At 39.0% G+C, this 26,305-nt stretch overlaps 1 protein-coding gene across 13 annotated transcripts in view; it reads left to right on the top strand.

Moving 5' to 3' along the window:
• Positions 1–26,305, top strand: part of fam184ab (family with sequence similarity 184 member Ab) — a 172,494-nt gene that overhangs the window by 87,558 nt on the left and 58,631 nt on the right. For 7 of the 13 annotated variants that reach the window (XM_072555907.1, XM_072555902.1, XM_072555910.1 and 4 more), the window contains exons 7-11: positions 3,830–3,991; positions 5,388–5,509; positions 11,642–11,804; positions 20,605–20,646; positions 23,546–23,758. In XM_072555907.1, the coding sequence (XP_072412008.1) occupies positions 3,830–3,991; positions 5,388–5,509; positions 11,642–11,804; positions 20,605–20,646; positions 23,546–23,758 (702 nt within the window). The remainder of the gene's footprint in view (positions 1–3,829; positions 3,992–5,387; positions 5,510–11,641; positions 11,805–20,604; positions 20,647–23,545; positions 23,759–26,305) is intronic. The other 6 variants (XM_072555913.1, XM_072555912.1, XM_072555905.1 and 3 more) reach the window with 3 other exon arrangements.

Below are 26,305 nucleotides of genomic sequence, written 5' to 3'. Positions count from 1 at the left end.
ACTGTGAGCAAAAAGGCTGGCAATACTAATGGTCTGAATTTCACAGTAACAGTGAAGGGACAGTTTTCCTATTGAATTTAAAGAAAGATGCTTGCAAAGGTTTAACAACTTCTGGAATTGTTGATTTCCTCTATTCCAATGTGACTTTGAATCTAGGGCCATCTATTGGGTATCCATGGTGTATAATAACTGTAAAATCATTAGGTCAGCCATTTAATCACATTAGAACATTTTCAAATCATAAACTTGGGAGTAAAAAGCGCTGATAATTTTTTACTTTTGAATAATTTTGTCGCAGGAGGAGTTAAGATTAAGACATACACATGGGTTAAGGTATTTTTGAAAGAAAAATAAAGATTTAAAAATAATCTAAATACTCTTAGGGCAGGACACTCACATGGTGTTTAGTAATTGTTATTGATGTATGGTTAAAACCTTTGAATCTCATTTAGCACATTTCAATCTTGTGGCAAGAATAGTGCATCAAATGAAGTTCATATCAATTGGCTAAATCTAAATTGATTGCACAAAGATTGCAACTGGGCACCCCATGGAGGATCAAGGTGTTACTGGTGGTAATTTCTGAATTTCCACCTTTGTGCATGTGCAGATTTTGTTTTCCAGAATAATGAAAGAAGCATAGCTGATGTCATAGCTGCAAAATCTGGGCATAAAGATCGAAAAATACCTATTTTTAAAATTAACTTATTCGGAAATTTTATGACACATCTTTGAAGCAGGTGGAACTTGACCCCAGGCCTTCTGGTATAGAGTTCGGGTCAGTACCACTGCACCACAAGATCCCCTCCCAAGAATTATACCTTGGTATAATTAGCCCTGTTTATTTATGTGGTTCAACCTTTTAGCTAATTTGCATGTGTTATGAATCTGAACTATGAGGCAATCTATAAAAAGTAATTCAGTAATAATAAGAGATTATATGGTTAAAAGATCTTTTCCTGTGAACTAAACATATCTATAAGTATAATTCACAATCCAAAGCCAAGGGCAGCAGCTTGAACTATTTGGGTCACATCTGATTAGAAATATACTCAATTTCATATGGAATTCCTGTTTTTTTTTCCCGTAAACTCTCACAATGACAACCACGATGTAATATTTGATCCTGATAATTTTAGTTCGAAACCATAATCCACTGGTTTTTTTTCATAAAACTAGCTGAACCCAGAATTGCATTTAAAATCTTGGAAGAAAAAGGTGAGAACTGAAACTTGACCACATCAAGCTTGCAGCTTACTCTTGCACTTAATTTCTTAGAAATCAAGCACAGTAATGAAGGGATGCAACATTATTTGAAAAAAAAGACTGAGCTCAAATGGCAACAAGTTTGCACCCCCCGTATAAGAAATTGTTACGCAACCTCAAGAAATACAAAATGTTGAAAACACAGTTGAAAGTTCAGACTCTCTGGATATATTCTAGCGTCTCTTACACTAAAGGTGTGACTATTGAGGCTTGACATTGTAATTCTCTCATCAAGGACAATTTACTTGCTAACTATTAGTTTTTGTCAAGGAATTATGCTAATCAACAACTAATAGACATCATGATTAAATATTTTATTGTGACAATACTTTGCATTTAAAACTGAATTTGCTGTTAGTAACAAGGATGTATTTTCATATTTTTCCTGAAAAGATTCATTTTGTGAAGACAGTTTCACCACACTATTTTATGTTTGTTTGTTTAATAAACTGCCGTGTAGTTGTCTCTCACAGTCTTCTGTATTACCAGATCATGAACATGCTTCAGTTATATAGAAGCTTAATTAGATTGCACCCAGACTACAATGTGCAGTTTTGGTCTCCTTACCTCAGGAAAAATACTATTGCCATAGAGAGAATGCAACCAAAGTTAAGACTTGTTCCCAGGACAGCAGGCCTGTCCTATGAAGAGAGTTTGGTTAAACCGCTGCTATATGTTCTAGAGTTTTGAAGAATGAGAGATAATCTCAGTGAGACTTACAAAATATTGGAAGAGATATACATGATAGATGTAGGAAAGATGTTTCTCCTGGTTGGGTAGTCTAAAACAAAAGGGAAGTGCCACCTCGATCCAGATTGAGGCAACTTTTATATTTTTAGTCACTTGTGAACCTTGAGAATTCTTTACTACAGGGAGCTATGGATGCATAGTCTTTGTGTATGACGAAGGTAGAAATTGATAGATTCCTGATTCCTAATGATGTATAAAGTTATGTGGATGAGGTGGATAAAAGGTATTGAAGTTTTCAGTCGGTCATGATCATATTGAATGGCAGGTAAGGTTCAATGGGATTAATGGCCTGCTTCTGTTCCTTTTAATCTTTCTTTATTCATACCATGGAGAAGTACATTACTGAAGCGAGATTTTAGGACTTTAACAATACTGTATTTGGAATCTTCTAATCTGGCTGAAATCTGTTAAAAAGTGTTACCAGTAATTCCATAGTGGACTTGTTCCTTTGAGAAGAGATAGATAAGTCATTCCAATCCACTTAGCATCTTTGGATTTTTAAAATTCATTTTTGGGACTTGGGTGTCGCTGGCTTACCAGCTTTGATAGCTCATCCCTATTTGCCCTTGAGAAAGTGGTGCTGAGCTGCCTTGAATTGATAGAGTCCACTTGCTGTGGGTTGACCAACAATGCCGGTAGGGAGGGAATACCGGGATTTTGACCCAGCGACTGTGAAGAAACAGCGGTATGTTTCCAAGACAGGGTGGTGAGTGATCTGGAGGGGAACTAGCAAGCGGTCGTGTTCCCAAGTACCTGCTGCCCTTGTCCTTCTAGATGGAAGTGGTCGTGGATTTGGAAGGTGCTATGTAAGGATCTTTAGTGAATTTTTGAAGTGGATCTTGTAGATAGTACACACTGCTGCCAATGAGCACCGGTGGTGGTGGGATTAACTGTTTGTAGACATGGTGCCAATCAAGTGGGTTGCTTTGTTCTGGATGGTGTCAAGCTTAATGAGTGTTGTTGGAGCTGTGCCCATCCAGGCAAGTGGAGAGTATGCCACTTTGATCTGTTCTTTTCACTCTGAAGAAAGGAGGAGTTTATCTGAGAAGAAAGGAAAGATCAGCATTGTTTTCATAGCAATCTTTCTTCTCATATTTGTCAGAGCTGGTTGGTTGTTGTATATGTCTTGCGGTCGGTGAGTTGGTTGAATTGGAATATCAATGGGTTGATGAAGGATTTACCCAGAATTTGATACCTGCAAGCCCAGAAATATGCATTATCTTGTTTTTGCAGAAAAGGGAAATCAACCCAAGCTCATTTTGGTTTTTTCTTGTCTTGGAAATGTTAATATTTGTTGCATAATTGAGAAAATAAACTCAAAGTGGTTATACTGAGATCTCTTAAAAAAAAATAATGTGCTCACTTGGAATGTAATTTGCAAGAGTAATATTTAAATCAAAAGGAATTTGAACCATAAAATAATAAAGATGGAAGTTTTCCTTTTCACTGTGGTGACTTGAGAGAAGAATAATGGAAATCCTGACAGTACAAGAAAAGTGGCTATCTCTGCAAAATATCTACCAAAGTAGCAGTGAGAGAATTTCTGTGAAAATTGTACCCGTAATGTTCAGTATCAAGTCAGAAACCCTACAGTCTATCTGAATATAGAGTCGGGATCTGTGAAAATATATGCTTTTATCACTTTTTCCATTGTTGAGATAATTTCATGTCAACAAATAAGAAAGGAGATCAGCAGCAAAGTCTGGATCAGAAAATAGGCACAGGATTAATGAACACTGCTCTTTTTTGAAGTTCTTTTGGTAAGCATTAGTACTTGTTAGGTCAATGATGAATGCATTTTCTGTTTTACTAGGTATACCGTTTGCAAGACCTTGTGAAGAAGAGTGAACAAGGCCTAGGATCAGCTGAAGGACATATTTCCAGCCTGAAGGATGCGCAGGAAAAGCTACAAAAAGATCTGGATTCTACCAGGGTCAAACTCAGGCAGACAAGTGATTCCCTTTCTACCGTGCAAGTACTAATGACTACATTGTAGTTAACAATTCCTATATTTCCATTTTTAAAATTCCTGCTAAAAAGGCATTGTGAACCTCTATTTTCCATATTGAAGTGTGCTGCAGTTTCTGTCTTATAGAGTTGAGTAAATGGTCCACACAGTCCTCCATAATTGTGAACAGTTGGTTGGCTGATCAGAACTGACAGACAGTCAAAAATGCTATCCTCTGGGCAAGAAGTCTTTTTTTTCTCTAAACAAAGAAGTAAAAATGTCAATCCAGCGATCACAAGATTTGACTCACAAGTCTTTCTCAAATTTGTTCATTGTATTATGTTCCATGTCGGGACTGATAACTTTAGAAAATATTTCAATTCATTGCACCAATTTAAAGGAATTGCACGACAAGATTTGAGTTCTAAGACTTTTGCTATAGCTGAGCAGTTTTAATGCTCATTTATTGTTGCATAATTAATCTGGTGAGAGAGTTTTCTACTATATTATTAAGGTTTCTTGAGACTGAAGGAGCAGTTTTTTTTTGTTTGTGTTTGATTTGGTTTCAGCAACTTGTCAAGCATACTAAGGGGTTGGATCTTCCAAAAATGACACACGGATAAATTTTCATCCACACATGGAGTTGGGAATGGTGTCAGGAATGAGAGAAATTTATGTTTTCTCATTAGAATTTGCAATTTCTTTCTCATTGCAAATTTTCATGTGACCACTTTGCTTTGGGTTGTGAATTTGCATGCTTGTCTCCTGTAGAGTGGCTGTTAACCAGGTGCTCTCCAACCTGAAACACTGTTGAGATACTGACCGCCATGCACTCCTCCATTTGCTGCATGGAGTACTAATGCCAGATGGATGTTCATGCAGTAATTTTAGTATGGCGGCAAAGCAAGGAGGCTCGTCCCAATCTACCTTATCCTACCTACACTAATGCTCTGTTACTATTATCTTGAATGCCACATTCCCCATTTAGTCAAATGGGTTAATTCAGTGACTGTTACATTTAAAAAATTATCGCTGGATCAATCAGTCATTAAAATTAGCCTACTTTAAGATTTGATCTGTTTTGCCATGTTGTGAAATATTTCCTTTCAGTTGAGTAGAGGTGATCCAACTGGCATTTGCAAACTGTCAAAGTAGATGGTAGAATTGGTGGACCAGTGTGTTATCCCAGAGATGAGAGAGAATTAGTAGCCCTGTGGTAAGTTATCCCATCCATTCCACTAAGACATGCCGGAGCATAGATCATAAAGATATGGTCATTCATGAAGCAAAACAAAAGTATTGGAGTAAAGCACCTCTGCCAACAATTGAATTTGCAAATAAATGGTCTTAGTCGTAGTGACCTTATTTTGTAATTTTTAAATGGTTACTACGGTAACAACAATTACATTTTTGTATATCATAGGGAGAATTGGAACAGCAAAGACAGGAATATGAGGCAAGACTGAATGAAGTAAAAGAACAGGAGAAACTCAAATTGAAAAAAATGGAAAAAGATTTGGAACAAAACTGGAAAGCAACTGTAAGGTAATTCTAATATTCTCATTGAATAATCTACTACAATGATGGTTCACAACAGTTAATCACTGTAAAAAGGACACAAAGACCCCCCCCCTGCTTTACCTGGCTTTGAGGCCCAGGTTGACAGAAAGCACAGACTAGGTTTCTGTACTTAACAAAAACCGCTACTTATTACAATAGATACAGGTAAACAGATGTGAACAGTCCACATATAACTCCTAACTAAAACTCTAATTTCCCTTTTAGGCTCCCCTTTATACACAAACGCACATACCAAACAGGTAACAATAAAACAGGTATTTTGGAATCAGGAACTCTGGAAAATCAGTTCAATGGTTCACTGGATATGTTGAGATGACTCTTGTACTGATCAGAGTACTGCTTCTTGGTCTTCAGGTTTAAAGTGGTAATTCTTCTGCCAAGAACAGAATGAGCTCCTGGACTGGTGGTTTGAATAGTTTCTCTACATCTTGTTCCCAGCCCTAAGTTGTTCAGCTACCTGAGAATCAATTACATAATTGTTGGCAGGCAGAAGACCTGTGAATTGATCTGTGAATTCACAAGCCAATCTGCTACTTGTTGCTGACCAAAGCTCCATTTGTACATAAACTTTCAGCTACAGTTCATCCGCAGCCACTGCTATAACCCACAGCTGTGCAAACAGTTTGCATAGTGACTATAAAGTTATTTGCCATCAAATCATGCAACAATCCTTGTAACATCTGCTTTTCTAATGGCTCTTTTCTCATTTCAGTCTACAATTAAAAAAAAAACACAAAAACAGAGTAATATGGTCTTTGTATTTGTTTAAAATAGAACTTTGAATATTGGTTATCAGTCTGTTTCCAAGTCTTTAATAAAAATCGGAGACTTTTGAATCTGCTTGATGAGAGACACATTACCATAAATCAGAAATCTCCTGATGAATCCTGAGACATAAATGCTCACAATTTCAGAATGTAGATATGTATAGAATGTATTTGGAATGCATGGATAGCCTATCAAAACACCTCCTTTAAAACTGATATCAAACACAAACTTTGGATAAGCTGTCTAAAGCCCTCTTAGTTATCTTAAAGGTTCCTGAAAACATTCTAAAATGAGGTATTATTGCATTATGGAGTGTAACTTTAAATGCTTCAGTAACATGTGGAAATTTTATTAAATATGTTTAAAGTAAATTTTATGAAAGATGTCAAAGTTAAGGGCAATCAATGTGAATGTATGTAGCTTTCACAAGGTAGATGATCTAGAGGCACAAATAGTACTAAATGCACTAGATACAAGTGGCATTACTGAAACATGGCTGCATGGAGACCAGGACTTGGACCCAAATATTCAAAGATATTTGACATCTAGAAAAACTAACAAGGAGGACTAGGGTGTTGTGATGTGCTGATAATGTGAGATAGCTTCATAATATCAGTAAGTACATTAGTCACCTTTTTAATAAATCACCGAAGACTAACCCACAAGAACTGCAAATTATTTGGAAGGTTAATGGAATGTTAGTCTTTCTTGCAAAAGATTTGAGTACTGTGGCTTAGGGCACACCTGGAGTAGCCTATGCAGGTCATTCTCAGGAAAGATACTGTTGGTGGAGAGAGACGGAGTGCTCCAAAAGTTCACCACTCCCAAGAGAAATTGTGCCAGTATTCACTAGAATTTTGAAAAATGAGAGCTGATCTCATTGAAATCGACAAAATGTTGCAAAAGGTAGGCAGAGCAATACACGTTAAGATGTTTTGCCTGGTTTGAGGAGACTATATCCAGAGGACACAATTTAAAAATAAGGGGGTTACCATTTAGGACTTGGACACGGGTTGGAAAGATGCTTTGTTACATCCCAAATTGACATCAAGTTGTAGTATATCAGCACATAGTTAGACGTATGCTTGCCAAGAACGTGTTCGGTGAGTTTACAATGGAATCGCAAGTTGAGCAATCAAGCATAAATGAGAAAGGCAATGATGTTGGCCAAGGAAAGGGCATCTTAAGGACATAGGAAAGTACTAGACACCAAGCAGTAAGTTCTGGGAAATGTGGAAGAGTAGTAAAGGTAGGAGCAATCGTTGATCAGGATCACAGGAAAAGAACATGTAACCTGTAATATAGGCCTAGAAATGTAGTGTAGAGATAGGGGATGAATTTGAAGTTCGGATTTTGATATTTACATTTCTAAGAGATGTGGAGGTATTGAAAATCAAAGCAATTGTTTTGCAAAGCATTTTGTTCGATAGTCTTAGAACCACAAAGTAAACAGTGCATCAAAAAGGAAATATGAGATTACTACTATAGAGAATTACTAGAAGCATATGAAGAGCTCATGTTTGGATGAATTTGGGCATAAAAGCTTCACTTAAACCAGCTTAGCTGCAATTGGTTTTAAGCCTCTATGGCCTTCCTTACCTTGCTGTTTCAAAACTTTTAAAATTCACTCATGGGCTTTTCATGTGTACTCAGAGTTGCTGAAGAAGGTGCTGGTGGGCTGCCTCCTTGAACTGCTGCAATTTGCTTGGTGTAAGTAGACCACAATGTTGTTAGGAAGGGAGTTCCACAACTTTAATGGAATGGCAATAGATTTCCAAGTCAGAATGGTGAGTAATTTGGAGAGGAGCAACAGGTGGTGGTGTTCCCTTGAACTGATACTTTTGAGCTTTTTAAAGGTGCTTCTTGATATTACACATGATATTCCTGACTTAAGTGTGAGTTCCTTGATTACTAGCACATGAAAATTGAAGGCTATTTGAAGCAGAAACAGTTGTAAGAAAATTTTGCAGGTAGTCAGTGTGTTTTCTTTTAAATGAGGATGCATTTCTGTACAGCTTTAGTAGACTGTAGTGCACCTCATTCAGACAATGTTTTTGAATATTGTTGATGCTCATTAGCATATGCAATATACATAAATAAAAACCAAACACTTCATCTACGTATCATGATTATAGCCATCGCCTCAGCCACTTTCACCCCCACTGATGTCACTCACTGGAACACTGCTGACAACCATACAGCCGCCGTCGAAGACATCGCCAACGTTACACGAAGCATCACATCCGCCCTCACGGATGCCACTGAATGCACTGCTTCTGCCCCCTGACACCCATGGTGTGCGTCACTTCCATTGGTAACGTTGCTCATGGTATCATAACCGCATCTATTCTAGAGACAGTTTCCGCCCCACTACTAACTCTAGCTCTACACCAGGTCCTCGCTCCCAGTCCTGCCATGTTTTTACCATCCCCATCACACCTCCTTCTCACTGAGGATGAACAATCAGTCCTTAGTAAAGACCTCACCTTCATCTCAGTACATTCCCGGATCAATGAATTGAACTTGCGTTGTGGCATCGAATTTTTCTTCTGCCACCTCTGCCTCTGTCTCCATGCTTACTTTTTCCATCAGGGCTCCCACTCAGCCTCCGAGGACCCCTTCTCCTGCCTCCACTTGGACACCACGTGCTGGTCCGTTACCCACCTTCAAACTTTTCATTTCCACCTGCCGCCGTGACATTGACTGCCTCAACCTGTCTACCACTCACCCACTTCAACTTCTCACCCTCGAAACGCACAGCCTTCCACTCCCTCCGCTACCACCCCAACCTCACCATCAAACCAGCAGACAAGTAAGGGAGGAGTGATAGCTTGATGCACCAACCTCTACACTGCCAAAGCCAGGCGCCAACTTGTGGACATCTCCTACTGTCCCCTCGACCACAACTTCACCTCTCATCATCAAACTATCATCTCCCAAACCTTCCAAAACCTCAGGGGATCTCCCACCAACAGCCTCCAACCTCGTAATCCAGAAACCCCACACCGCCAGGTTCTACCTCTTAACCAAAATTCACGAACCTGATTGCCCCGGTGAACCCATCATCTCAGCCTGCTCCTGCCCACTGATCTTACCACTTCATACATTGACATCATTCTATTCCCCATTGGTCTAGGATCTCTCCACATAGATTCGAGACACCACCCACGTCCTCTACCTCCTCCATGACTTTTGGTTCCCAACACCCAATACCTCATTTTCACCAGGGACATCCAGTCCCTGTACACATCTATCCACCATGACGAAGGTCTCCAAGGCCTCCATTTCTTTCTCTCCCACCAACCCAAACCATAGTCTTTCATCGACACACTTATTCAATTGGCTGAACTGGTCCTCCCCCTCAACAATTTCTCCTTTGAATCCTTGCACTTCCTCCAAACCAAAGAGGTAGCCATGGGCACCCACATGGGTGTCAGTTATGCCTGCTTCTTCATCGGGTACATGGAACAGTCTGTCTTCTGCAGCTACACCAGAACCATTCCCCACCTTTTTCTCTGCTACATTGATGACTGTATCAGCGCCACCTCTCACTCCCACAAGGAAGTTCGATAGTTCATCAACTTCACAAACACCATTCACCCTAACCTCAATTTCTCCTGGACCAACTCAGTCACCTCTCCGTCTCCATTTCTGGTGACAGACTCTACACGGACACCTACTTCAAACCCACTGACTCATACAGCTACCTGGACTACCTCCTCCACCCTACCTCCTGTAAAAACACTATCCACATTCCTGATGAAGAGCTTATGCTCAAAACATTGACTCTCCTGCTCCTCAGATGCTGCTTGATCGGCTGTGCTTTTGCAACACCACAGTTTTTGACTCCGATCTCCAGCGTCTGCAGTCCTCACTTTCTCCCTTTTTTCAGCCCAAGCCTGGATATTGTCCCGGTCATGCATTTGAACATGGACTGCTTTAGCATCTGACGAAACTTATGGAGTTTCAAATGGTACTGAACATTATGCAACCTTCAGTGAACATCCCTACTTCTAACCTTATGAGAAATGGAAAGTCATGGATGAAGCAGCTGAAGGTGGTTTGGGCCTTAGGGTGGTTTCCCAAAGGAATTCTTGCAAAGATATTTTGGAGCTTAGATGACTGATCTCCAACAATTACAACCTTCTTCCTATGTGCCAGGTATGATTCTAACATGCTGAGTGTTTTTTTCCTTGATTCCCGTTGACTCCATGTTAGCTAGGACTCATTGACACCACACTTTATTAAGTGCAGCCTTGATGACAAGGGCATTCACTCTCTCCTCATCTCTGGTGTTCAGCTCTTTTACCCTTTTTAAAAATCAAAGCTGTAATGAGTTCAAGAACTGAGTGGCCGTGGTGGAACCCAAGCTGAACATCAGTGTGCAGGTTATTACTATATGTACTCTATTTGATAGCACTGTGGATGATACCTTCCATCATTTTACTATTTATCAAGAGTAGACTTATTAGGTGGTAATTGGCTGGATTGGATTTGTAGTGCTTTTTATGTGCAAGATATACTTGGGCAAAAGTTAATGTTGTGTAGATGTCAGCGCTTTAGCTATACTGGAAGATCTTAGCCAGGAGCACGACAAGTTCTGGAGCACACATCTTCACTGTCATTGCCGGAATATTTTCAGGGGCTTTCAAATATCCAGTGCTCCCAGCTGTTTCTTGATGTTGTGGAGTGAATTCCATTCACTGAAGACTGGGATCTGATTTTGAGAACCTCTGGAGGCTGAGATACCTGTGATATAATTAATGACACAGTTCAGCATCAAATAGTATAAATGCTGATAATTCTCTAGTGTGCTATAACCTAAAAAATAAGGTTTCAGTTGAGAGAAAGAATTCTATCTGCTTTTGCTATGCATGTTCTCTGTACAAAGGTTTGTGTATTTCTTGACACTGCTTTCTATTCCAAGTATTACCCCATGCATCACTTTTTTTGTCTATTCTGTGTCAAACTGTGTCAACTCTTTTGTTTTGCAGTTACATTGCAAGGTTTCAATTGTCATATCAGTATATCATTTGTAGAATTGAGAGGTTTGGAATTACACTCAAAGCATGTTACATGAACTTTTCACAAACCTCTGACAAGCTATCAAATTTCATAACATTTGCGGCTATGTCCTCAAAGCAAGGTTTCTGAAAAAATTGAGATTATCTTTGGACAAACCAGAGTTTTTGTTTTGAACATTAACTATTCCCTTATTGAATCACCCAACTTCATGATTTGAGAAAACTCACTGCCTAAATATTTTTCTGCCTTCATGTACGATTAACTTTTCCAACCTTTTTTGTATTTTATGTTACTGAAGTAAAGTATTTATCTTAGGGAGCAACATGCAAAATTATGTGAGAAGTTAGAAAAACAACATGAAGAAGATAAACGGTCTGCTCTGGCTCAACTATCCCACCTGAAGGACCAGGAAAATAGTGTGGAGAAAGAAGGTTGGCAGAAAAAGGTAGAAGATCTGCTGAATCAGGTGATTAGGTTTTCTTGGCTCTAAAACATTAATGTTTAAATTCAATTTATACTTCTGCAAAACCATTTTCCTTGCTGCATTAATTTTATTTGAATAGCAAAATATCATTAATGACCTCAAGCCAAAAGAAACTCCATTTCCTTAAACCTGAGACTTTTTGTTACATGATTGGATTGGAAAAATTGCTTTAAAGTGCCTCTTGAAAATTTTAGGAACACTAAATAAAGGTTAGCATCCCTCTGGAAAGTTTTAACTAATTTCATCATATATGTTTATACATTTCTACATTGTTCTTATTTTACTTTTTCTGTCCTGAAGGTTGCAACTTGTTCAAAGTTATAATTCAACTGATAACAGTGGTAGGGGACTTCTGGGAGCAAGTAGCTATTCTTTGTGTAAGATCCCTTTGCTTGTACGCATTAGTAGTCTTCCTTTTTATATTTATTTCTGGAATGTGGACACTTCTAAGGAGGTCAACCCTGATCACATTGAAAAAGATGGTGAAGAATTGCCCTTCTCGCAGTTCAAGAGGTGAAGGTACATTTACAGTGCTGTTTGATAGGCACTTTCAGGATTTTGACTTGGTGACAGTGAAGATGCAGAGATATATATTTCTAACTGCAGATGGTCTGTGATTTGGAAGGGAGCTAGCAAATTATTAAGTTCTTTTATAGCTTGTCCTCCTTGGTGTTACAGATGGTGGATTTGAGAGATGGAGAGCCTTTGTGAGTTGCTACAGCACATTTTCCAGATGGCATGGCATACACTCTCAACACTCGTGTGCCGGTAGATAGGTTGCCAATAAAATATGCTGCTTTATTATCGATATTTTTGGGCTTCCTGATTATGTTGAAAGTGTTCTGTAACCTCCTGACTTCTACCTTGTAGATAACAGCAAAGCCACTAAGTTGGTTTATATTTGATTTCATTACATTTTACTTAATATTAATGATGGTCGTTCGTTAAATTTCTAGTGATTTCTTTTCAAATGTAATTCTGTTTGAATTCAAGATTTTATTCACTTTGTAAAGCAGCATGTGTAAAGTATTTCTATGTTTCGGATGCAAGGGAAAGGGAAGTTTTGAAAGCTTCAGTAAAGCTTTCAGACGTTTCATCATCATACTAGGTAACATCTTCAGTGAGCCCCCAGACAAAGCACTGCTGACATTTCCTGCTTTCTATTGATATGTTTGTGTTTCCTTGGGTTGGTGATGTCATTTTCTGTGCTGATGTCATTTCCTGTTTTTTTTTGCAGGGGTGGTAAATGGGATCCAAGTCAATGTGTTTGTTGATAGAGTTCCGGTTCGGAATGCCGTGCTTCTAGGAATTCTTGTGCATGTCTCTGTTTGGCTTGACCTAGGATGGATGTATTGTCCCAGTTGAAGTGGTGTCCTTCCTTATCTGTATGTAAGGATACTAGTGAGAGAAGGTCATGTCGTTTTGTGGCTAGTTGATGTTCATGTATCCTGGTGGCTAGTTTACTGCCTGTTTGTCCAATGTGGTGTTTGTTACAGTTCTTGCATGGCATTTTGTAAATGACATTAGTTTTGCTTGTTGTCTGCTTAGGGTCTTTCAAGTTCATTAGCTGCTGTTTTAGTGTGTTGGTGGGTTTGTGGGCTACCACTACTCAGACCCCTTGGCATCAAGTTTTGTTGCTGCTTACATTTATTTCAGTGATCTTTTCAGATAATGTATTTCACAAAAGTGTTGTCAGTGTCTACTTTACCATACCTTAAGATATTTTAAATTTATGTTGAAGTTTAAAATCATGGTGTGTACTGTGCTTTTGTAAACAGGAAACCATGTTCAAGCAATTTGTTGGACTTCTTTGAGGAAGCTGTGAACAAAGGGGTACAGGTGCTGGTACTACTTTTAGATTTCCAGAAGGCATTTGATAAGGTGTCACGTCAAAGATTATTGTGGAAAATCAAAGCTCATAGTGTAGGTGGTAACTATATTGCGTGATTAGAAAATGAAGAATGCTGGCCTAGTGATATTATCCAAACTCCTGTGAAAGCTGCCTTGGTCTGACAGATTTCCAGTTTGGTAAGGATGTGAAGATCCTTGAGAAATGTTTAGGAGATTTACTAGGCTAGGATGAGGGATTTAACGACAAGGTTAGGTTGAGGATGCTGGGTTTGATATTGATGGAAAATAAACTAAGGGTAGATTTGATGAAGTTGAAGAACAAAATAAATATTTTAAAGTAGCCAAAGAAGAGCTGGAGATTTCTGACCCCCAATTTGATTATAATGCCCTCCCCTGCCCCTGCCATTAATACCTTGTTTACATATGTTTGCGGTCAGCACAGCTGACCTATTTTCTGTTATTATCATCTTATTATCTTTTTAATAAATACCACTTCTCTATGACCAATAGCTATCCCTTTGCCTTTTGCTCTGGGCACCCTTGATCCACTTGCTTAATTCTCCCTTTTATGAACAGCAATACAAGTATCTCCTTCAGTTCCAAAATGATTCATTTTGGTTTTTGTTGCCAAAGTTGTGTTTCTCCACTTTCTGTTCTTGTTTTAGATCTCCAGTATCCACCGTATTTTGCTTTAATATAAAGAAAGAACTGTTCTGTTTGCCGATTGTAAGAGGGCTGTGAGATGCAGATTTTAGCAAGAGTTGAAGGGTGGTTATGAGGAAGAACTTGTTAATGCAACAAATGGTAACAGTAGAATCAGAAAATCATAGATTTACTACAGAAGGAGGCCATTCTGCCTAATATGTCTGCACCTGCTTTATTGCCTCATGCCAATATCCTGCCTTTTCCCATATTCTTGCACACCAGTACTATCCAAAGAACCATCCACTGTTCTCTTGAATGCATCAATTGAACCTGCCTCCACCATAATTCCAGGCGGTGCATTACCCTAACTAACTGCTGTGTGAAAACGTTGATATTTTCTCACATAACCCTTGCTTCGTTCGCCCATTATTTTAAATCTGTGCACTCTCATTTTTGTTTCTTTCATAAACGGAAACAGCTTCACCTTATCTACTTTCTATAGCCTGCTCATGATTTTTGAAAGAATCAATCAGATCTCCTTTTTGCCTTCTTTTCTCCAGGGAGAACAATCCCAACTTCAGTCTAATCTCATAGCTGAGGCTTCTCATGCTTGGAACTATTCTTGTGAATTGCTTTTGCTCTCTCTCCAATGCCTTGCATCTTTCCTATAATGTGGTCCACAATACTTCAGCTGAGGTCTACCAAGTATCTTCTACAAGTTCCGCATCATCACCTTGCTCTGGTACTCTGTGGTCCCACTAATAAAGCTGAAAAAAAGAATGGAATATAAAAATAGGGAGATTTGTCCTAAAACTATACAAGGTTCTAGTCAAACCACAGCTGGAATACTGTGAACTATTTTGGACACCTTATTTAATAGCAAATACATTGGAATTGAGGTGGACAAGAGAAGATATATGAGGCCGATACCAGGTATGGAGGGACTGCATTATAAGGAGAGGGTGAGTAGATTGGGCTACAATTCATTGGAATATAGAGGAATGAGAGGTGACTTTATTAAAATATACGAGATTCTTTGGGTACTTGACTGGGTAGTTGTGGAGTCGAGAGTGAGGTGCTGGAAAAGCACAGCAGTTAGGCAGCATCTGAGGAGCAGGAGAATCGACGTTTCGGGCATAAGCCCTTCATAAGGAATGAGACTTGTGGGCCAGGGGGCTGAGAGGTAAATGGGGAGGGGGTGGCAAGGTAGCTGAGAATGTTAGATGAACGTGAGAGAGAAGGTGATAGGCAGAGAGGAGGATGGAGCGGATAGATGGGAAAGGTGATGGACAGGTCAGGAGGTTGGCGCAGATTTGGAGGCTTGGGATTGGGATAATGTGGGGGGGAGGGGGAGAAAGCGTGGTACCACTCCGCCAAGGAGATATGCAGGTCCTGGGCCTCGTTCACCACCAAACCCTCACTACCTGATGCCTAGAGGAAGAAACACCTCATATTCCACCTTGGGAACCTGCAACCACACGGGATCAATGTGGATTTCACTAGTTTCCTCATTTCCCCTCCCCCCACATTATCCTAGTCCCAAGACTCCAACTCGGCACTGCCATCTTGACCTGTCCATCACCATTCCCATCTCTCCGCTCCACCCTCCTCTCCTACCTATCACCTTCTCCTTCACCTCCCTATCACATTCTCAGCTGCCTTCCCCCCAACTACACCCCCCGATGAAGGGCTTATGCCCGAAACGTTGATTCTCCTGCTCCTTGGATGCTGCCTGACCTGTGCTTTTCCAGCACCACACTCTGAACTCTGATATCCAGCATCTGCAGTCCTCACTTTCTCCTGGGTAGATGTGGAAAATTGTTTCCACTTGAGAAGAGGAGGACCAAAGGACCTAATCTCAGAATAAGGTTTGTACAGAGATCTTAAAGCCGAGATGAGGAGGAATTTTTTCTCGGAGGGTAATGAATCTGTGGAATGCTTTACCTCAGAGGGCTGTTGAGGGCATTCTGTATATTCAAGTCACAGGTAGACAGTAAGGGAATCCAGGGTGTTGGGGAAACAGCAGGAAGTGGAGTTGAGGGCTATTAGATCAATAGATCAGCCATGATCTCATTGAATGACAGAGCAAACTCAATGGCTGACCTGCCTACCTCTGTTCTAATATCATATCCATCTTATGGTCGAACACTATCCTTTATTTACTACTTTCTTAACCTCACTGCCGCCATCAATGACCTTTGCGCAAATACACCTAGGTTCATCTGGTTTTGCATCTTCTTTAGAATTGTACCCCTTATTTTATATTGTCTTTCAGGCAAAACAATTCACCTCTCACCTCTCTGCATCGAGTTTCAACTGCCACCTGTCTGCCACTTCACCAACTTGACTATGCCCTTTTGTAGTTTTACATGTCTTCCTCGCAGTTTAGAATTCTTCCAGGTTTTGTGTCATCTGAACACTTGAAAATTTTCCCATGCACAACAAGAAGTTTCATGTCTATCAGGCAAGCAGCAGTCCCAATACCAACCCCTTGGGGAACTCCACAACAGACCTTGCCCTAGCCTGAAAAATATCTATTGACTATTTATTACTCTCATTTCTATCACTCAGTCAATTTTGTACTCACATTGCCACTGTCCCTTTTATACCATGATCTACAACTTTCCTCACAAGTCTCTTCTGAGACACTATCAAACATCTTCTGGAAATCCATCTACACTCATCAAATATGCTACCATCAACAACCCTATTACCTCCTCAAAGAAATTCCAGCATGTTAATTAAATATGATTTCCACTTCAGAAGTCCATGTTAACTCCTCCTAATTATCCTATCTTTTTCCATGTGACAACTGATTTCTGTCCCAAATAATTGTTTCAAAACGTTTCCGTGCTACAAAAGTTAAACTAACTGGTTGAGAGAAGCATATTTAGATTAGATAATCAATTTGGTTGTAATTCTTTTTGAAAGTTTTTGTTGAAATTTTATTTTCTCTTTTTTTTTCTAATGAATAATGGAACTTGTCCACGCAGTTATATTACTGGGAGCTTCAAAATGTTATGGCTGTGTTGATGTATTGTAAATTTAAGATGCCTGAGGCTGCTGTCCAGACATCCCAAATAACTACACTGTCTCACTCCATTATTTTGGAGAGCACAGCTGTTGAAGTATAGCTCAAAGCCAGGCATTAAAGGTAGCCACGTAAATTCTTCAAACTGCATATTCATTCTTTTAAGAAAAGTTGTCATTCAGGTTTCTGTGCTAAGCTTTGTATGCAAGGTATGAAGTAAAGTGAATCTGAGCAGTTTCATATCTTAGCCATTAACTAAACTGCGTTAATTAATTGGGTGTGAAAAATTTGGATATTACTTTGAAGATGGTACACTTTTGGGACTGCATTATGATTAATTGATTGTATAATGCAGAAGGAGCTTTTAATCTGCTTGTTCTACAATTTGGGAACACTTACTGCTAACAATGCATGGAAAACATAAAAATTGTCCTTTGCTTTAATTGTGCACTTCCCCGTAGCCTTTCCAAATCAAAATGAATGTTGAATGCAGAGAGCAGAATTTCTGCAGCATTATATTTATTATTACTGTTAAACATATTTTCTAAATATTTTGCAGTGCACACTTTCACAGATTATGTAGATAAAACATCATAATCAAAACCTAATGTAGATTGTCCAACCAGAGGGGAGGCCATATTGGATTTGGTACTCGGTAACGAACCGGGACAAGTGGTGGGCTTGTTGGTGGGTGAACATTTTGGTGATGGCGACCACAATTCTGTGACTTTCACCTTGGTTATGGAGAGAGATAGGTGCGCACAACAAGGTAGATTTTACAATTGGGGGAAGGGAAATTACGATGCTGTAAGACAGGATTTGAGGAGCATACGTTGGGAGCATAGGCTGTTAGGGAAGGATGTGGTGGAAATTTGGGACTTTTTCAAGGAGCAGATACGACGTGTCCTTGATATGTATGTACCGATCAGGCAGGGAAGAAATGGTCGTGTGAGGGAGCCTTGGTTGACGAGGGAGGTTGAATGTCTAGTAAAGAGGAAGAAGGAGGCTTACATAAGGTTGAGGAAACAAGGTTCAGACAGAGCAGTGGAGGGATACAGGATAGCCAGAAGGGACCTGAAGAAAGGGATTAGGAGAGCTAAGAGAGGGCATGAAAAATCCCTGGCGGATAGGATCAAGGATAACCCCAAGGCATTCTATGCATATGTGAGAAACCTGAGAATGACGAGAACGAGGGTAGGTCCGATCAAGGACAGTGGTGGGAGACTGTGTATTGAGTCGGAAGAGATAGGAGAGGTCTTGAACAAGTACTTCTCTTCAGTATTTACGAACGAGAGGGACCGTATTGTTGAAGAGGAGAGTGTGAAACGGACTGATAAGCTAGAAGAGATACCTGTTAGGAAGGAAGATGTGTTGGACATTTTGAACAACTTGAGGATAGACAAGTCCCCCGGGCCTGACGGGATATATCCTAGGATTATGTGGGAAGCAAGAGAGGAAATTGCAGTACCGTTGGCAATGATCTTCTCGTCTTCACTGGCAACTGGGGTGGTACCAGGGGACTGGAGAGTAGCGAATGTTGTGCCCCTGTTCAAAAAAGGGAATAGGGATAACCCCGGGAATTACAGGCCAGTTAGTCTTACTTCTGTGGCAGGCAAAGTAATGGAAAGGGTACTGAGGGATAGGATTTACGAGTATCTGGAAAGACACTGCTTGATTAGGGACAGCCAGCACGGATTTGTGAAGGGTAGGTCTTGCCTTACAAGTCTTATTGAATTCTTCGAGGAGGTGACCAAGCATGTGGATGAGGGTAGAGCAGTGGATGTAGTGTACATGGATTTTAGTAAGGCATTTGATAAGGTTCCCCATGGTAGGGTTATGCGGAAAGTCAGGAGGCATGGGATAGAGGGAAATTTGGCCAATTGGATAGAAAACTGGCTAACCGGTAGAAGTCAGAGAGTGGTGGTAGATGGTAAATATTCAGCATGGAGTCCAGTTACAAGTGGAGTTCCGCAGGGATCAGTTCTGGGTCCTCTGCTGTTTGTAATTTTTATTAATGACTTAGATGAGGGAGTCGAAGGGTGGGTCAGTAAATTTGCAGATGATACAAAGATAGGTGGAGTTGTGGACAGTGAGGAGGGCTGTTGTCGGCTGCAGAGGGACTTAGATAGGATGCAGAGCTGGGCTGAGGAGTGGCAGATGGAGTTCAACCCTGCCAAGTGTGAGGTTGTCCATTTTGGAAGAACAAATAAGAATGCGGAATACAGGGTTAATGGTAGGGTTCTTGGTCAGGTGGAGGAGCAGAGGGATCTTGGGGTCTATGTACATAGATCTTTGAAGGTTGCCACTCAGGTGGATAGAGTTTGTAAGAAGGCCTATGGAGTATTATCGTTCATTAGCAGAGGGATTGAATTCAAGAGTCGTGAGGTGATGTTGCAGCTGTACAGGACTTTGGTTAGGCCACATTTGGAGTACTGTGTGCAGTTCTGGTCGCCTCACTTTAGGAAAGATGTGGAAGCTTTGGAGAGGGTGCAGAGAAGATTTACCAGGATGTTGCCTGGAATGGAGAGTAGGTCGTACGAGGATAGGTTGAGAGTTCTCGGCCTTTTCTCGTTGGAACGGCGAAGGATGAGGGGTGACTTGATCGAGGTTTATAAGATGATCAGAGGAATAGATAGAGTAGACAGTCAGAAACTTTTTCCCCGGGTACAACAGAGTGTTACAAGGGGACATAAATTTAAGGTGAAGGGTGGAAGGTATAGGGGAGATGTCAGGGGTGGGTTCTTTACCCAGAGAGTGGTGGGGGCATGGAATGCGCTGCCCGAGGGAGTGGTAGAGTCAGATTCATTGGCGACCTTTAAGCGGCATTTGGATAGGTACATGGATGGGTGCTTAATCTAGGATAGAAGTTCGGCACAACATCGTGGGCCGAAGGGCCTGTTCTGTGCTGTATTGTTCTATGTTCTATGTTCTAACCTTTTTATTCTTTTAGTGACTTTTACAAATTCAAAAAAAACTGTTTTGATGTGAATTTTGCTTTTTATACTATTTGAGTCTTGTATAAACAAAATACTTTGACAATCATAAACAGTTGTTACAGTTTGTAACATATTCAATGTGAATGTGCAAATGTTGAAAATATCATTATCTTACCTATATCATTTTTACTGTGTGACATTGTCACACTGTTTATAATAAACAATGGTATTTACTTTCCATTTTTACTCCAAATTGTGTTTCTTAGTTTCAGAATTAGATTCTGATTTTTCTTTTTAATTTTTGTGATCTTTTTCATAGCGTCACTTTCTAGGTGAAGCTTTAGAAAAATCTATCAGTAATGTAAGTGAGATGCAATTTTCATCTTGCCTGAAACCTGACCTGTAGGTGTGGCATGCTGGCATTGCTCGATCTATTCATGTTTAAACATTTCTCCGAATACTTATCCTATCTTGGAAAAGCGCTGTTTGTTTTAAAACATGAAAAATTTTAAAATTGGCCTTAAATCTAATAGAGTGCTCGTTTTGCCTGTAGTGCATATACATACATATGTATGCAATATGTATATTTGTGTGTGATTATTGCATGTTTGCATTATTTGAATTGCGCTCATTCCTCATCACATGAATTGTATTAACTTACAGAAAAGATTTAACCTAGTTTATATCGAATTAAAATTGTGTAGTTTAATCCTTAAGACAGTGTCCAGCATATGAAGAAATAATATTTTAGTGCATATATTTTTTTTGAAAGGTCTTATAATCCCTAAAGTTATAAAAGCGGATATTTATTTGTCTTAAATTTTCTCACAATAAAAAGCTTTACTTGAGCACTGCATGGGAACAGGCTGTTTGTGTGGACCTGTTTCTCTTTTCCACTTTGTTCAAAAGCTTTTCTGTTTTGTCCAGTAACAATGTCCACCATTCCCATTTTTATGTGACTTTATTGTTGTTGCTCCATTTCTTAACTTTTCCTAACATCTAAGATCAGATGGCAATTAAGTAAAATGTATAATGTGGTTGAATTTGGTGTATTTTCATTAGAGATCTTGATTAATGAAGGATTAATGGTTTTTAAGTTTTGTCTTCATTAAGAAGAATCATGGCCCAGTATTATTTAAGACTAATGTTGAACACTAATTATTTTTCTTTTACCTGCTGTTTAAAATTGAAATTACATAGTGAAGAATGAGTATAAGATATGGCGTTTAGTATACTGTAATGCATTAAGCAATGTGTCTTATAAGCTTCTGAAGTGAAAACAGTTGATTTTAATCTGTTAAAACATTCTATCTGTGCATGAAGTATTGTGCTACTAAACTCTGTATGTGTGCATGAACGGAAAGTAATTTGATAGAAAGCAAATATCACTCATGCTTGCTGTGATTTGAATGATTGGCATTTTGATGTTTATAGATTGGTTACAATATACACGTTAGTTTATTGGCAGTGTTTTGCAGATGTACTAGATAATAAGATTCGTAATCACGAATAAAAATTTGCAAAAGTTCCCTGTTAAAGTATTCCCAAGGTAATAAATTTGCTGTGGTTATGTTGAAGAATATTTTTTAAATATACAGTGCAGTTCTTTGAAGATTCATTATCTCATGTTTGTTGACACCCAAAGTATTTGAAATGCAATACCTTATGAAAGTTAATTCTTTCTTTAATAAGTAAGAAAAGAGCAAAAATCAAAACTGAAGATTGATATGAAGGCATTCTTGAAGTTTAGTGAGTGCAGCACAGAAATCCAAAATTACATCTTTAATGTCATTTATTGGGTTCTGACTAAATCAATCATATGGAATCATTTTCCACTTCTTTTTTGTGGTCTTGACTGTTCTTTTGCATTGAGGCCAGTAGTCTATGGTTCAAAAAACAGTGAACATTTTAATGGCTGGATTTGCCCATCCTAAATCAGGATGGAATGGAAGTGGAACACAAAAACAAGTTGATGTGACAGCCTGTGTGCCAATTTGCCAGCTCTATTGTTGATTCAGACAGTTTTCCTAAGTGTAGGGGTCTCGTGGGAGGGCAGCGGATGGGAGGATTGGAGAAAGAGTACAGACAGGAAAGTGAAATTGTTTTCCTTATTAATTTGAGGTCATTAGAGAGCTCAGATGAGCTTGCCTTCTGATTCTGAAGCTGATGTGACTACTTGCAGTTTAGCAGGAACTGGAGCGGCAGCAGTGAAACCATTTCATTTAATCTGAAAATGTGGAAGATTGGGCAAACGATGAACGGAGTAATAAAAATGTCATTAACCCTATTCTGCTCTATTCTGGGTCCCAGCTCTATATTAATGGTGCCACTTAAAAAATGAAGGTCCTCATTTTGTTAAGATCATACACAGAAGGATACCACAGCAATGGTTGTTGAGATGAGTCAGAACATGGCCTACTTCTATCGTGTCCTGCCTTCATTTCCACTCACCACTGCAGCCTCTAACATGCTAACTTTTGTGCCATGAATCACTGATGTCGATAGACCTGTCTTTGGGTTTAAGATCCTTACGTTGGAAAATCAAGTTTCATAGCATCCTCAAGATGGAGCGAAGGCTGCTTCACAAATTGGAATTGAACCTAAATTCTGTTTTTTGCCTTTCATTTTATAATTTGTTGCTTTGGGCAACATAGACAAGTGTGAAGTTAGAAAATTGACATTGTGTTCTCAAAATCATATTCTCCAGTTGTTCAGTTATTTTCCAAGTTCCTAACCTTAAAATAAAAGTGTATAAGTAATTCAACTTCACAAATTCTTTTGCTTAAATTGCTGAACTCCAGAGAATGCTTGAATGCATGGCCTAATGTGTAGTGCAAAGAAGGTTATTGTTCTAATGTTCATCAGTCATTTGTCATTGCTTTTAATTTGTGAGATGAATCTCCACTACATGTCTCTGAGATTAAATATAACGATATGTTTAACCTACCAAGTCAAGTTCAATATAATTTAATTAGTGTCTTTACATTTGATTTGTAAATATTGCTGCAGTCGGTTCTGCTATAATGCGTATTTCTTCAACGCAAATTGGTGATTGAATAATTTAAACCATTATTTGTAGAATGCAAACTTTGCTTACCTGTATTGGCTATAACATGATTCCAGTCCCATTTGTTTAAATGGTGCTGCTATTAAGCAATTTTCTTATAATATGGGATCGCACGGGAATGGAACTACTGCGTTATATCAGAACAGACTGTATCTTGAATCCCTGTTTCACTGTTAAATTCTGTCTGCTATAGATATCTTTGCTAAAACAAAGCTTGGAAATGCAGTTATCCCAGTCCCAAGATTCCTTACAAAATCTACAGTGCCAGTTCAACCGTGAGAGACAGCGACTCACACAGCAAATGGAAGGAATGGAAGAAGAACATAAACGCAAACTGGCATCTATGGAGGATGCACACAGGACTGCTGTCAGAAACCTGGAGGAGTCTAAGGATCGTGAATGCAAGGTATGTTGTTGGAGTATTACACTTTCAAAGTGTTGAATTGACTTTTTATTTTTCATGTTGTTTTCTTTGTGTAATATCAGATCATTTACTAATCATTAAATAACCAGAATCTGAAGTTATGGAATAATCGTTGGTGACTTCCTCATACTCCACCTCTAAAATAGAAGATTTATGTATAATATTGAAAGTTTTCTTGAGAGGATTTAGGTTATATCCTTAGGCTATTTATTCCAGTTTTTTAAAAAGCTCATTTTGCAAGTTGACCATAGAGCACTTTCAAAGTAATTTTGCACTTTTGTCCAATATATAGAAAGATTTACTTATTTTTCTATAGCATAGAATTTTGCTGTGAGTCCTGTCTCATAATCCAAATCTTACTCAGAAATTATGAACATTTTTCTTTGGTTGCAATGTATGATAATTGTAATTTATATTCACACCCTGTAGTACATGGTACTGCTTAGTTATGAATGAAGCTTACATACTGTTTGGATCTTGGATAGAGATAGAAGTTGATTCAGGAAATAACAACCTGCTTCAGCCCATCTGCTTCTAAAATCCCATGTTTTGATATCTTCAAATTCAAGTTTTACAGTGCTCATTTGGTTGGCTTCTCATCTTCATATCTGCCCAAACTTGGTTCCATGCGACCTCTGCTGTCCATATCCTAATACAAAGTCCCGTTTACCCATCGCAGCTTGATCACTGACTTACGTTACTTCCTGAATCTCCAATGCCTCAATTATGAAAATCTTACACTTGTGTTTAAATCACTCCATGACTTTACTCCTCTCTCTATCTTGAGACCTTAACCAGCCCTACCTTTTTCTGTGAATTCTGCACTTTTCCAGTTGTCTTCTTGTCCATTCCCACTTCCTTTACTAACAGTTGTGCCTTCAACTGTCTTAATGCGAACATTTGGAATTCCTTGTCAAACGTTTCCACTTCTCCACCTCTGTCAAGATAAAACTTGCCTTTGGCTTATTAGCTATTGTTTAATGCTGTTTCAGCATTTGTCTAATTAGACTTCAGTGAAGTTCCTTGTGATATTTTCCTGTGTTAAAGATGTTTTAGAAATACAACATGTCATTGTTCTGTGCATATTTGAATTAGCAATATCATTCAGAATGTGAGGGAAAATATTGTGGAAAATGTTTGGGAGGGTTCCAGGGCAATCTCATTCTGCTGAAGGCAGATATATTCTTTAATTGTCTTTGAATTGTAGGTAATATTCATGCATACAGTATTTGCCATAAGAATATAAACAATTTACCCGAATCTGAACATAAGGCGCTATGTTGAAAAGTATTGAACAAAGGTACAGTTGCAAAATATTCTTAGGAAAAGAAAAAGTAAGCCAGTGTTGATTTAAGTGTCCATATTTTTCTGCAATTATGCGTCAGTGGCCTCAAGATGTTATAATTGCCTGAATTCATCATATTCAGCAAGGATGTTCCATGAAAGAATTTGGCAATGAATTGCAATTAAATAGTATCTGGTTTCTCACAGGTTTGAATTCTCTTTGCAGCTGCTAGGAAAGCCATTGATATTAATAAGCAATCTATTGCAAATGTTTTTCATAATCAATAAGGCATTTTGTTAATTATATTTCAGCCTTTCTTCCAGAATGCACAATGGCATAATCTTGATGACCAGCTTTATTTAAGCCTACCATGCAATCTGTTGGAATTTGTTGGAGGGAGGCAGAAAGAAATTTTTGGTTTTATCGATGAGTCTATTCTGAATTGCTGAACATGAAGAAAGTCAAAGGAATAGTCCCACATTCTGTGGTATATCTCCTACATGTTGTCCAAAGCAATGAAAAATGCAGAGGGAGACGACACCCCTACCACACCACCACTTCATGTTCTGCTACCAATCTCTATCTCTGAAATAAGTTATGAGTGTTTAAAATGTTGATTTGCAAAGCTTAATGAAAGAAATATTCATCTTGGATTAGGCCAACAGAGATGTTTACACCTCCACAAATTAGTGGTTTGCACACTGTGGCTGAAGGGTTGTTGCAGTTGTGAAAATTGTGTGTTGGACCAAATAATAATTTTAGGTGGCCCAGTGAATTTGCATTTCATACCTGTGTGCTTCACATCTTCCCCCCTTCCCTATGCTGGCGAAAATGGCATCTGCCAGAAATGAGATATAGTATCTGCATCTGAGTCACACCACCATTTTAAAAAGCCTCTGGAGTTAGCTGATGACAAACAGCCCAGATCTCAAGCAGGTACTATTGTGATATCTAATTCTCCCACCTATCATTGCCCCATCCCAGAACATGGAAAGGGAAGGGAGGGAGCTAGTTGTCATCATCTACATTGGTACTAATGACATTAATCGGAGGAGATAGAGGGTGGTAGACTGGAGGCTTGTGACCAGTGGTGTTCCACAAGGATCAGTGCTGGATCCATTACTTTTCATAATTTATTCAAATAATTTGGATATGAATATAGGAGGCATGGTTAGTAAGTTTGCAGATGACGCCAAAATTGGTGGTATAGTGGACAGTGAAGATGATTATCTCAGAGTACAAAG

Source organism: Chiloscyllium punctatum, chromosome 3, assembly GCF_047496795.1.
Source record: "Chiloscyllium punctatum isolate Juve2018m chromosome 3, sChiPun1.3, whole genome shotgun sequence".
Lineage (NCBI taxonomy): Eukaryota > Metazoa > Chordata > Chondrichthyes > Orectolobiformes > Hemiscylliidae > Chiloscyllium > Chiloscyllium punctatum.
This window is presented reverse-complemented; position numbering and strand designations above follow the sequence as displayed.